Consider the following 13,639-nt stretch of genomic DNA (forward strand, 5'->3'; position numbering starts at 1 on the left):
GAGGGGGGGAGGTGGTGGGGTGAACTGGGAGATTGGGATTGACATGTATACACTAACATGTATAAAATAGATAACTAATAAGAACTAATAAGAACTTGCTGTATAAGAAATTTTTTTTAAATTAAAAAAAAAGGAATGCTCTGGTCAGCATAATGCATTCGTTAGAGCAGGGGCTCTGGAGGTGGACCCCTGGGATCAGCTTGTGGTGTGCCTCTCTCTGATGGGGACCTCCATCGCCTCTCTAGTCCTCAGATTCTCACCTGTAGAATGGAGGTAATATCAGTACCTTCCTCACCAGATTGTCATGAGGATGGACTCAAGTGTCCTACAGGAAGCACTGAGCACAGCAGATACTGTGTGTGTGTGTGTGTGTGTGTGTGTGTGTGTGTGTGTGTGTGTGTTGGGGGGGAAGGGGATGGTGGAGGCAGTGCATCAAAGCACTGGGTGCTGACGTGATAAAGACATGGCTACGGCCCCGGGGAGCGCATGGTCTCCTAGACTCACAGCACACGCTCCCTTAGGGCCTCTCCTGGGATAAAGGCTTGTACTGTTACTACTACTATGATCGGTTCTGCTCACAACGCTTCTGACTCAAATGTGTGGGTTTTCCACACCAAGCAACTCCCCTGTTGTCTGTGGACACCAGCTGGGTGTCCTACAATTTAATTCAGTTCTAACACTACCTGGGGTTAGTGCAGACACCACAGGTTAAGGGCTCAGGCCCAGAAGACTGCCCCCCACTTCAGATACCAATCACAAGTAGTAGGTCCCCGAGTTACCTGCACTTCTCTCCGACTTGGCTGCAAAATTGAGGGTTCCCACAACCCCGTTCTCAGGTGTGATAATTAGCTATAATGGCTCATAGAATCAGGGAAACACTTTACTTATGGTTCCCAGCTTATTATGAAGAACATTATATAAGACACAGATGGATAGTGGATGAAGAGGGGCATAGGGTGAGGACGGGAAGGGTCCTGAGCTCAGGGGTTTCTGTCCCGCGGAGTTGGGGACACTACCTTCCTGGCATGCGGATGTGTTCACCAACCAGGAAGCTCACCGAACCCTGTTGTTCAGGGGTTTTATGGAGGTTCCACTGTGTAGACACGGTTGATGAAATCATTGGCCACTGGTGATTAACTCAACCTCCAGCCCCTCACCCCTCCCCCTCCTTGGGAGTTGGGAGGTGGCGCTGAACGTTCCAACCCTCTAATCATGTGGTCGTTCCTTGGCAACCAGCCCCATCTTGAAACTATCCAGGAGCCCACGCGAGCCACCACACTAGCATAAACTCAGGTGTGGTTGGTAAGGGGTTGTTATAAATAACAAAATACACTCCTCTCACCCCTCTCACTCAGGAAGTTACAAGGGTTTTAGGAGCTCTGTACCAGGAACTGGGGCTGAGGACCAAATACATATTTCTCATGATATCACAATATCACATCGTGATATCACAATATCACATCGTGATATCACAACTGCTGTGTCCCTTTGCAAGGTTAATGCCTAGTTACGTCTCCAGCTGGACTGTCTCCAATGTGATGCCTTCCTAGGGAATTTTCTAGGAGCACATGTGTTTCACCCGGTATACTTTCGCTCCACCCCCATTTAAGGTGCCCTCTAGGTGTTTGGGGCACCCAGACTGTGAGTGGAGACCCTCCCGAATACTCCCATGCTTTACTCCGTAGCCTTCTTCCTAGGAGGGGTTCAACCCCTGAACTTCCAAGCCACTGGAGTCTGGCCACCAAGGCCCCAAATGCCACTCAGCTGGCCCAGCTGAGGCCCATGGAGCCAGTTCAAGGCAGAGTCATGCCTCGTTTTGGAGCTGGGGTCTCCTCCCCGAATGCTTCTCGGGCCTCCCTGGCTCTGCCTCCTCTCTTCCCCATGCTTGGGTAAGGTCTAGTGCTTCACTGTTACAGTGAACGGGTTAGAGAGCCAAAGCTAGGGAGAAAGCCAGCCTTCTGGGTCTCCGGCAGCCTTCTTCCCAGGATCTGCTGCCTTCAGAGGAGACCCCTCTGATTCCTCCTCAGTGCCCTTGGCCCTTCCCTTCTGGAGCACAAACCCTCACTTACACTCACTTAACCCTGTTCCCGTAACCAATTGAACTTGGGTCCACTCGGCCACCTCATAGCAAAGTCAATCTACTGTCACTGGGTTGTGGTGAAGGGCAGCTTGTGCTCCAAAGACCCGACCACCCTGATTCCTTTCAGGGAAGGGTTTCTAAAGGCAACATTTGGAGTAAGTGTTGCAACTTGTGGACTTTCTTCTGTTTGGTTGGTGGCGGGGTAACAGGGAGAGGTTTGGGGAATCTTAATCATCAGCCTTTTGGTTCCAACCAGTCTGCATGTAATCACCATCCTCCACTTGGGTGGGGGCGTGTGTTAGTTTCTGCAGAACAGCTCAAAGATATGGGTCAGATCATTATATATACCCCTTGAAGAGGAACTAGGACTCTGTTTTATCACGGAACTATTGTTTAAGCTCTCATTACTTTTCTTGCTTGAATGCTTTCCCTTTGTTTCTGCATTCCCTCACTTCCCTGATTAGTAACTGCTTAAGTCTGGCACTCAGGGAAGGCCTAGGAGAATAAAGCCTTTTTCTTCAAAAAAGAAAAGGGGCACATGGTAGGGGGTATTGCACCAAGAGGGCCTCACAGGGTCCTGTTCAGTTTCAATTGCCACATTTCTTTGATACTCCTCAATCTTCAGGGGAACAAGGGCAGGACAAGAAAGGGAACAAAGTTTTGGATAGAGGGTTTAATGATAAACTCGGCAGAGGAACTCAGTTTCAGTGGGACTCAGTTTCACTCCTACTCCCTCCTTCCCCTAAAATTACACTCCTCTTTCTGGCCTCCTCCTCCTCTGCAATCCCCTCCAGGCAATCTCACTCCTTCCCTCCCTGACCCCATGTAACCCCGGTGACCAAGCAGGTCACCATGCGCCTGAAGGACGGGGTGCTGGGCAGTGGGGCAGGGCTGGGCCCCGACCAGACAAGTCTGTTTGGGATGTTAAATTTAAGAACTTGGTTAGATATCCAGTGGGGACCTCTTTTAGACTTCAACAACAAGAGGGTCAGAGTCTGGGTCAGAGATCAAGCCCAGGAGGGAGACTGAGAATCCTTAGCTTTAAGCAGAGAGTTAGCTGTGGGAGGGGCTGAATGACAAGGGAAGGGAAGGGGCCCAAGGACCTCAGAGAAGGAACCAGGGAAGAGCTGTGTCACGGAGATGGAAGAGGGAGGGGGTTTCAGCTAAGGAGGGTGTTCATGGGAGGGAGGTCAGGCTTGGGAAAAGACTGCTCGACTCAGCAAGTATTATGGGGGAAGGAAGGCATGCATAGGTAGGAAGTGGAGCCAGCTGGTGGAGATGGAATTGTGAAAAGTTTGAAAACAAGAGAAAAATGGTAACCAGGACATGGGACATTGTAAAATCTCACTCCTGGGGGTTCCTTAACGATCAGCTGTCCAGTGCCCTCAGACTGGACTGTGGGTCAGCGTCACTGCAGGACTTGTGATGTCTCTGGTGCAGGAGGCTCAGGGTGGGGTCCAAGAATTGCATCTCTAACAAATGCCTGGTGATGCTGGTGCTGCTTGTGGAAGGGAGAGCCCCTGACTGGGTCCAGCCTCGCCCACCCCACCCCAGGTGGATGGGTAAATGCCTGCCACATGGCACTCACTGCCTGCTCAGGAAGCAGTGCTCACCATGAGAAAAGTCATGCCTATTTTAAAACGGAAATGTTTGATTACACCCAACGATAAGGGAAAGTGTCTCAACCAATATTTCAAATTAACTCAGACTTTGCAAGAAGTCCTCAAGGAAAGGGAAGGGCCATGGAGGAAAGTCAAGCCATGCAACCTGCAGTGATGAAAATTTTATAGTGTGTATTCATCCATGTTGTCGTGTGTAACTATACATTCCATTGTATGAATATATCACAATGTATTTATCCTATTCTGTAGTTAGACTGCATCATGAGGTTTATATATCTTCCATTTTTCTGGATAATGCCTTCTAAGGTAGTTGTACCAATTTACACCCACCACTGGCAGAGTATGAGCGTTCCTGTTGCTCCATATCCTTATCAACACTTGGTGTAGCTACTCTCACATAAGCCAGGTTTGTTAGTATATAGTAGTGATATCTCACTGTGGTTCTAAGGGAGCTATTAATGCAATTGAGTACTTTCTCATTTGTCTATTGTTTATTTCTTCTTTTGCAAAATGCCTATTCAAATCTCTTGCCCCTTTTTGTATTGGATTGTCTGATTTTTTTCTTAATGGAACTCTTAGGAGTTATTTTTATATTCTGTATATGAGCCCTTTGCCAGTTATATATACTGTGAATACCTTCCATTCTGAAAAACTCTTGTTCTTTCACTTTCTTCATGATGTCTTTGAAAAACAAGAGTTCTTGATTTTTTCGATGAAAATTTCTTATTGAACTGCAACACATATACAGAAAAGTGCACAGATCGTTAAGTGTTCAGCTTAGTGAATTATCAAAAAGTGAACACATTCATGCAACCAGCACCTCGACCAAGAAATAGTATCTCCAGAAAGCCAGAAGTCTCCTTCTCCCCTTGTCACTATCCCCTCACCACGGCCAACCATTATCCTGGCTTCTAACACCGAGGATTAGTTTTGCCAGATAGTCTTAATTTTAATGTAAATTTACTGATCTTTTTCTTAAAGGTAGTGCTTTTTGTGTCTTGATAAAGAAGTACATTGCTATCCTGTTTTGTTATTTTGCATCTCACCTTTGGATCTATAGTCCACTTGGAGTTGTTTTGCACGTTGCATGATTTTCATATACACATTGTCTCAGCATTAGTTACTGAAGATACTATTCCCTCTCCAATGATCTGCAGTGATATTTTTTAAAATAAATTTATTTAATTTATTATTTTATTTTTGGCTGCGTTGCGAGCTTTCTCTAGTTGCAGTGAGCGGGGGCTACTCTTCATTGTGGTGCGCTGGCTTCTCATTTGTAGTGGCTTCTCGTTGTGGAACATGGGCTTTAGGTGCACGGGCTTCAGTAGTTGTAGCACAGGGCTCAGTAGTTGTGGCTCATGGGCTTAGTTGTTCGCGGCATGTGGGATCTTCCTGGACCAGGGACCCATGTCCCCTGCATTGGCAGGCAGGTTCTTAACCACTGCGCCACCAGGGAAGCCCTGCAGTGATATCTTTATAATAAGTCAGGTGTACATAAAGGTGTGTGTCTGTTTCTGGACTCTCCACTCTGTTCCATTTGTCAGTTTGTCCATTTTTATGCTGGTGCTTCATCGCTTAATTACTGTATTTCTATAGTAAATCTTGATATCTGGTAGAGCAAATCCTCCCACCCTCTTTTCCTTCAAGAAGGACTGCCATTGGAACTTTGAATTTCCTAATTATCTCTTTGTCAAGTTCCACAAGAAAACCTAAGGGGGTTTTGATTAGAATTGCATTGAGTCTATAGTCTAATATGGGGTAATTAATATCTTTACAATATTGAATCTTCCAATCCATGAACATTATTACTTAGGTCTTCTTCTTTCACTTCTCTCAGTATTTCATAGTTTTCTTCATAGAGAACATTCAGATATTTTGTTAGATTTATTTCTAGGTACCTATTCCTAGGTATTTTTGATGCTACTCGTAAGTGATATTTTTGAAAAAATTTCTTTTTCTAACTTTGCTGGCGTATAGGGATACAACTGATATTTGTATACTGACCTTGTATTCAACATCCTCATTAAAATCTCATATTAATTCTAACAATTTATCTGATGATTTTTAAAAAATTTATACACCCAACCTTATAACATACAAATAGTGGCTCTTTTGTCCTAGTTGTCATAACTTTTTTTCATTTCTTGCCTTATTATATTGTCTAGGACCTTTAGAACAATGTTGAACAGAAGTCGCATTAACAGACATACTCAATCTTAAAGGAAATCTTACAACATTTTATCATTAAATATGATGTTTACTGTAGCTATTTTTTGGTAGTTATCCCTTTTCAGATTAAGGAAATTCCTTTCTATTCCTATATTTTTCAAAATTATAAACGGGTACTGATTTTAGCAAAGGCTTTTCCTGTATCTTAATCTGCAGATGTGGAAAATTATGTTGACTGATTCCAAAAGTTTCCAGTTTTATGCAAAAAATCTCAATCTTAATTTTTAAAATATTTTTGTGTTTAGTACACTTAGGTATTTTTAGTTTATGCTATTTCAGTATCATTAAATGCACACAAATTAACAATTGTTATATTTTATTGGTGAATTGAATAATTTATTATTATGAAATGACCCTCTTATCTCTATTTCATCTGTCTTTAAGTCTACTTTACTTGATATAATATAGCTACACCCACTTTCTTTTATTTATTCTTTGCGTGTTGTATGTTTGCATCCTTTCATGTTGTATCTTATCTTTTCTCCATCTTATATTTTCTTTTTTTTGCCACACTGTGGCATGTGGTATCATAGTTCCCAGACCAGAGATTGAACCCACAACCCCTGCAGTGGAAGCGTGGAGTCTTAACCAACCACTGGACTGCCAGGGAAGTCCCTCCCTCTTATATTTTCAATGTGTCTCTTTAAACAGCATGAAGCTGGATTTTGTTTCTTTTTGTTTGTTTTTTTGTATTTGTTTTGTTTTTTTAAAGAAAATATATTTAATGGAAGAGTCAGACAACATAAGTGCAGCTTGATGATTTTTTGTTTGTTTGTTTGTTTTTGGCCATGCCACGTGGCCTGAGGAATCTTAGTTCCTCAACCAGGGTTCCAGGGATTGAACCCGTGCCCCCTGCAGTGGAAGCATGGAGTCCTAACGACTGGACTGCCAGGGAAGTCCCAGATTTTGTTTCTTGATCCAGCTTGATAAACTTTCAACATTTCTGAATTATCAAGTCTGAAAATATTTAACTGGAGCATTTAGCCCATTTACATTTATTGAATAATTTATATATTGGTTCTAAATCTATCATCCTATCATATCTTTTTTATTGTCCAACCTATTCTTTATGTTCTCTTTTTTTCTCCTTCCTTTCTTGCTTTCTTTGAGACTGGTTATTTTTTGTTATACCTATTTTGGCTTTCCTATTTTAGTTTTGAAAATATATACCCTTACTACTTTTTTGTGTGGTTCCCTAGAAAACAACATGAATCTTTGGCTTATAGTACTAGTATGTTAATTAACTATTTTTACTGTCCTCCAGACAATGCAAAGACCTCAGAACACTTTCACTCCATTTATACCTCTCCCTTCTTAAATGTTGTGTATTTTTATTTAGTTTTTTCAATCCTACAACACATGGTTAATATTGTTTTATATAGTCAGTGTTCCCTTAGAATCATACATATATTTACTATTTTTGTTGGTCTTCATTCATTCTTGCATCTCTAGCTTTCTTTCCGGATCAATCTCCTTCTGCTTGAAAAACACCTTCATTTAGGGCAGGATGCCTGTTGGCAAATTCTGTTTTAATTTGCCTTAAAATTCTACCTCACATTTATTCTTGTAGAGTCAGTGGAGAAGAAATGACATATAGCTTTATTTCAAAAATGGATAAATCCCTAACGTGTGCTTTCCAGGACCATGTGAGGAGAAATATTTGCAGAAAGGCTAGGAACCAAGAAAAGCTCTTGGCTAAACACGTATTTCCCTTCTGAATTTGTTGCCTCACTGGCTATACTGCCTGAAATTCCACCAGTGACTTCCATTTGGCTCACCAGATCCCCCTCTGAAAGTAGAAAAACCCACGTCAGTGTTCAGGGGCCAAGGCACAAATGCCTAGTTAGCTTATTTTCTTTCTAACACCTTATAGGACTCAGTCATACTCTAAACATAAAACTGTTCATGGAAAAGGGAGAAAGACCAGTAATTTGGAAGAATTTCTCGAAAATCAGGTTGGGAAGGGCCACAAAATGAAGAGCTCGGGAGAACCTGGGGGCGGAGCGTTAGTCTTGGGCTGCGGGGCAAGTCAAAGGCAAAGGTCACCTCCATTGCACTTGGACCAAGGAGGGCAGAGCTGTTGGTCCCGTTCAAGCTTGGGGTGCGAGTCCCCGAGTGCAGCTCTGGAGCCTCCTGAGCACACAGATGTTTTCCAACAACCCAGGATCCTTGGAGCCTGACCTGCACTCCCATGTGGGCAATACCTCCAGAGCCTGAATGCCACCCTCACAGCCTTTATCAAATTTCTCTCCAAAGGACGGCTGGAACTGCGGAGAGCAAGGCAGGCCCTGGGGACAGAGAGACCCAGTGACAGGCACCAAGCAAGTTGTTGTGTTTTATCTGGAAAATGTCCTTTGCCAAAACCAGCTGCTGGTCAGACACTGTGCCCATTATCTGAAAACCAGGCCACAGGGAAGCGGGTCCAAAGAGGGTGATGGCTATACTGTTTCTGCGCTTTGGCTCTTGGGACGACTGGATGTGGCACTTTAAGAGAAAGGGAACAAGAGGGAAAGGTGATGAGGGTTAAGAGCTCCAGCCCTGGGCTGTTTTAGTGTCTCAAGTGAAGGAAGGTCCTTCCAGAGGACGGGGAATTAACCAGCCCTGCTTCCCATGGTGATGTTGGGAACACACGGTCCTGCACAGGGGCTCAGGGGTCTGGGTGCTGGGAGGGGGCCCCAGCCAGGCTGCTGGCAGACCCTCCCTCGTGTTGCAGGCCCCTCGGAGGAGGAAGGCAGGCCAGTCAGCCCTGAGGAGGGGGCTTCAGCCTCACACTGGCCATTCCACTCTGCCCCTTCAGTGCCCTCCTGGAGCCTGGAGTGAGAGAAGGCTCCGGCTGTTAGAGCAGTGATCTCTCATGGGCCCTGACCTGAGCCCTCAGTTGAGAGCACAGGAAAATAAAAAGATCAGATTATGACCCAATTTATCTGGGAGGGGAAAAGTAAAAATAAAAAATAAAATGTTGTGGGAATTCCCTGGCGGTCCAGTGGTTAGGACTTGGTGCTTTCACTGCTGTGGGCCCGGGTTCGATCCCTGGTTTAAAAAAAAAAAAAAAGGTTGTGCTCATTTGCTTCCATGTTTAAGAACACAGGAAATAGCCACTACATCCCACCAGTAATAAATAAAATGCTCCTATTCTATCGGGCTCAGCCAAAAGCCCCAAATCTTTCATGGTGGGATTGCAAGTCTTAGCAAACCTACCAGGGGGAAGGTTTGGGGAGAGTCGGTGAGCCCATTCAATGCCCTGGCCCACCAGATCCCGTCAGGATCTCTGATCCTCCTCCCCTGCCCTCAGCCAAAGTCCCCGGCCCTGCCAGTCCTCATTCCCTGAGACCCAGACTTCCCCTGCCACCCTAAGCTTCTCCCAGCTCAGACCACGGTGGGTCGGCATGCCCTGGTCCTGCACTCCCTGGCCAGGGCCCAGAGGACCCAGGTGCAGTGGGCTGACCTCCAGACTATGCCTTCCTCTCAGAAGGCCCCACCCAGATGCCACCTGATGCTCTCAGAGGCATTTTTTTGCCTGTGAATGGAATAGCATTCATTAATATGCTTGACAGCCACAGGTTTCTTTGTTTTCCCCATTTAAGACTTTTTAAAATATTAAAATCTAAAAAAACATTTTATGGAAGCATAAACATACATAATCCAGCTCATCCACTCATGCAACAAGCATGGGTTAAACACCCATGTTGGCCCAGGAAAGGCACTTAAGGTAGACACAGTCCCCGCCCTCATGGAGAAAGCTCAGGCACCCAACCTGCCAGGAAGTAGCAAGAAAACCCTCACGGAATCTGAACCACTGCCTCACCCTTGCTCCGCTCAGGCTCCCCTGGGAAGGGCGTAGGGGCTGTCTGCTTGCCCAGTGCTAGAGAGGAGGGCGCCTTAACCAGCCGTCTTTGCCTCTCTGCAGGCCCTGCCATCCCGGTGGGCGTGGACGTGCAGGTGGAGAGCCTGGACAGCATCTCGGAGGTGGACATGGTACGAGGCGCGCTCGGCAGGCAGCGCCGGGGCGGGATGCTGTAGCCGAGGTCCCCTGGGGGCCTGCGGTGGGTGGGGCCACGCTGGGGCAGGCTGCGTCTGGGGGAGAGGCCAGAGCTGGAGGGGATGAAACCGGGATTTGGAGGTTGGCCCAGGTTTAGTAAAATCCAGAGCCTGACTTCTGCAGCTTCTTGGGTAAAAATAACTTGGGGGCGGAGGGGGGGGGGGTGTTAAATGCAGATCACAGGCCCCGCCCCAGACTTCCTGATTCGGTCTCTGGGAGTGAGGCCCAGCCCTCTACGTTCTGAACACGCCCCTTTAGCGGTGTGAGGGGCTGGACCCGCCACACTTGGAGGGGCGCCGGAGGTGGACGTGTTCCCCTTCAAATTCTGCAGGTCTCTGCGCGCCAGCGCCCGCCGGGAGCACAGCTTCCCCGCTCACTCCTTGGCAGCGCCCAGCAGGCTCAGGCGGGCACCGGAGCGTCTTTGAAGAAGCCTCGTTTCAGCTGAGACCTGACAGCTGTAGGGAGGGCCAAGCAAGAGCGCGTACGAGGTCGCTGAGGCAGAAGAACAGGAAGTTTGCAAACTGAAAGAGTGGCGGACAAAACGGGGAAGAGAGGGGCTGCAGAGGTGGCCCAGTGGGGCGGTGCTCCCCTCACGGGCGGGCCTCCGGGACACAGGCAGGAGGAGCCTGGGTGTGGTTGGCAGAGCAGACGTGGGCCACCGCATGCGTCCTTCCCGCCTTCCTTCACCTGCTCCTGGAACAGGCTCTTTTGGGTAGTTATTTATTCATTGGCGTTCATGTATTAGCTCTGGCTACGGTGTAAGGGCTACACTCTTGGTTTCAGGCATCAGCTGTGCAGACGAGGAGACACTTTTTAACAGGATAAGCTTTCAGGCTGAAGTTATACTAGACATGCAGCCGCCCATCTCCTCATTCATTCATTTCCCCCCATTTCTCCATTCTGCAGATATTTATTGAGCATCCACTATTGTACCTTGCCAGGCACTAAACTAGGGTCTGGAGATTCAGTGGTGGGCAGGAAACAATTCTGCCTTTAAAGATACTACAAGCCTAATGGTAGAAACCCTCCAAAATTGGACACTTAGGACTTCGCTGGCGGTCCAGTGGTTAAGACTCCATGCTTCCACTGCAGGGGTGCACAGGTTTGAGCCCCGGTCAGGGAACTAAGATCCCGCATGCCACGCAGTGTGGCCACAAAAAAAAAAAAAGGCAAAATGGGACACTTGACTGTCCAGGTTTCTGGAAGTGTCTGCTAAGTTGAATTGAATGGTTAGCCAATAGGTAAGGAGCCATGTGTGCAAAGGTCTAGGTGAGAGTGCAGGGCTTTGTGGGAATCCAGCCCTGCTGGCCCCAGGGCAGGCGGTGGGCGGCACAGCTGCCATTTTCCTTTGCAAAGCCTGAAGGAGGGGCTGTGCTGTCTCTTGGGCTCCAACCTCATGAGGCACAAACATGAGCCATTCTCTTTCCTGTGACAGCAGCGCCATTGCCTTGGCCGTCGTCCCGCAGGGCTGCAGAACTGTTTCCTTCAACTCTGGAGGCTGAGCCTGAGGTGTCCGTCACAGTGGTGGACGGAGGGTCGGCTGTCAGGAAGAGAGCTTTGTAAGCCATCTCTGTCTGGTCTCCCCCCCCCGCCACTCCCACAGGACTTCACCATGACCCTCTACCTGCGGCATTACTGGACGGATGAGCGGCTGGCCTTCCCCAGCACCAGCAACAAGAGCATGACCTTCGACGGCCGGCTTGTGAAGAAGATCTGGGTCCCCGACGTCTTCTTTGTTCACTCCAAAAGGTCATTCATCCACGACACCACCACGGACAACATCATGCTGAGGGTGTTCCCGGATGGGCAGGTGCTGTACAGCCTCAGGTAACTGTCCACGGGGTCATGGTCTCTGTGTCCAATGGCATCCTAATATCTGTGGACAACGCCAGGGATCGTTTGACTGATTTACCACTGTATCGTCAGAGCTAAACTCTGCTTTTCACAGTAGGTGAGAAAACAGTATTTGTGGAATGAATTAGCTAGTCAATTCTTGGTTTAAAAACCACCACAAAAAAACCCCTCTATTAAAAAGAAAATGTATATGTGTGGTCTGTCCCTTTGGCCCCGAAGAGTTTGTCACTGTGTTTGGGTCTGTGGGTTACATGGGAGGGTCTGAACCGTCTGATGATAGTTAGAACTCTCTAAAGACGAAATGACCACTGTAGTAGGTGCTGACTTCCCTGTCATCGGGTATCTTAAGGTTGGGTTAGGAGACTAATTGAACCTGAATGATCTGAGGGAGACGGTGACCTTCTATGTATCCTCCACCCCCGAGAGCCTATGATTCTAGTTTATTGGTAATAAACAAAAAATAGGAAAATAACGATAGCTACTGTTTATTAGGTGCTACTGCAGATTGGCTTCTGGGCTGACTTGAGCGATTACACAGTTTCATCCCACACCTTGTACAGTTTGCCAGAATTCAGTGCTAATAGCCTTGAGTCGGGGCTGGGGAGGCAGGGCATAACCTCCGGGCATCTCTGGGGAAGACGAGTCTCTGGATGCAGGCAATGCCCAGAGAAGGGTCCAGGTGTGGGCCATGCACAGCCAGCAGCCTCAGGAGCTGGGATCCGGGCAGAGCAAATACCATCATCTACAGAAGACAAAACTCTAAAAGTTAACTTAGAGGGACTTCCCTGGCAGTCCAGTGGTTAAGACTCAGTGCTCCCAATGCTGGCGTCACGGGTTCGATCCCTGGTCAGGGCGCTAAGGTCCCGCATGCTGCACCGCGCGGCAAAAAAAAAAAAAAAAAGTTAGAGTCCTGGGTTTCCGAGCTTCTGACGTAGACGTGAAGAGGCAGCTGCCCTTGGTCGTGTCTTTGTCCTCCTTACTCTGGGCAGGTATATGAGCCAGTAACTCACTGCACGAACCAACATGTTTGTTTGGGTTCTAGGATTACAGTCACCGCCATGTGCAACATGGATTTCAGCCACTTTCCCCTGGACTCCCAGACCTGTTCTTTGGAGCTGGAAAGCTGTAAGTGTCTGTATTCGTAATGACAGATCTTTGCCTTATTCCCTCTCTGTGCCATTTTAGTATCTTTGAGACTGAGTACTGCCTGCCAGGGATAAGACCTATTTAATCCCTGGCTGAGGTAGGGTGGCCCCTGTTGCTCCTGCCTCAGAAGAAAAGGAGTGAAATTAACTTATTTTCCTCTTCCCAAAGATGCATATACAGATGAAGATCTGATGCTGTACTGGAAGAATGGGGACGAATCCCTGAAAACAGATGAGAAGATCTCCCTGTCTCAGTTTCTGATTCAGAAATTCCACACCACTTCCAGACTGGCCTTCTACAGCAGCACTGGTAGCTAACTTCTGCCATGGTCGGATTCAGATGTGCAAGAAAACACATTAGAATTCTTTTTCAGTGTTAGCTTTTTCCCCTTCCAGTGAAAATAACTTTTCATTATTCTAATAATGCCCAGTCCAACAAGACATAAACAACACTTAAAAGCAGAGGCTTTAAAAGTTGCTGCCCGGGGCTTCCCTGGTGGCGCAGTGGTTGCGCGTCCGCCTGCCGATGCAGGGGAACCGGGTTCGCGCCCCGGTCCGGGAGGATCCCACGTGCCGCGGAGCGGCTGGGCCCGTGAGCCACGGCCGCTGAGCCTGCGCGTCCGGAGCCTGTGCTCCGCAACGGGAGAGGCCACGACGGTGAGAGGCCCGC

The 13,639-nt window shown here is 47.4% G+C and overlaps 1 protein-coding gene across 1 annotated transcript in view; it reads left to right on the forward strand.

Moving 5' to 3' along the window:
* Nucleotides 1-13,639, forward strand: part of GABRR2 (gamma-aminobutyric acid type A receptor subunit rho2) — a 50,632-nt gene that overhangs the window by 22,080 nt on the left and 14,913 nt on the right. Inside the window, exons 3-6 of the mRNA XM_007103128.4 lie at nucleotides 9,839-9,906; nucleotides 11,574-11,797; nucleotides 12,867-12,949; nucleotides 13,139-13,279. Coding sequence (XP_007103190.3) covers nucleotides 9,839-9,906; nucleotides 11,574-11,797; nucleotides 12,867-12,949; nucleotides 13,139-13,279 — 516 coding nt within the window. The remainder of the gene's footprint in view (nucleotides 1-9,838; nucleotides 9,907-11,573; nucleotides 11,798-12,866; nucleotides 12,950-13,138; nucleotides 13,280-13,639) is intronic.

This window comes from Physeter macrocephalus, chromosome 10 (assembly GCF_002837175.3).
Source record: "Physeter macrocephalus isolate SW-GA chromosome 10, ASM283717v5, whole genome shotgun sequence".
Classification (NCBI taxonomy): Eukaryota; Metazoa; Chordata; class Mammalia; order Artiodactyla; family Physeteridae; genus Physeter; species Physeter macrocephalus.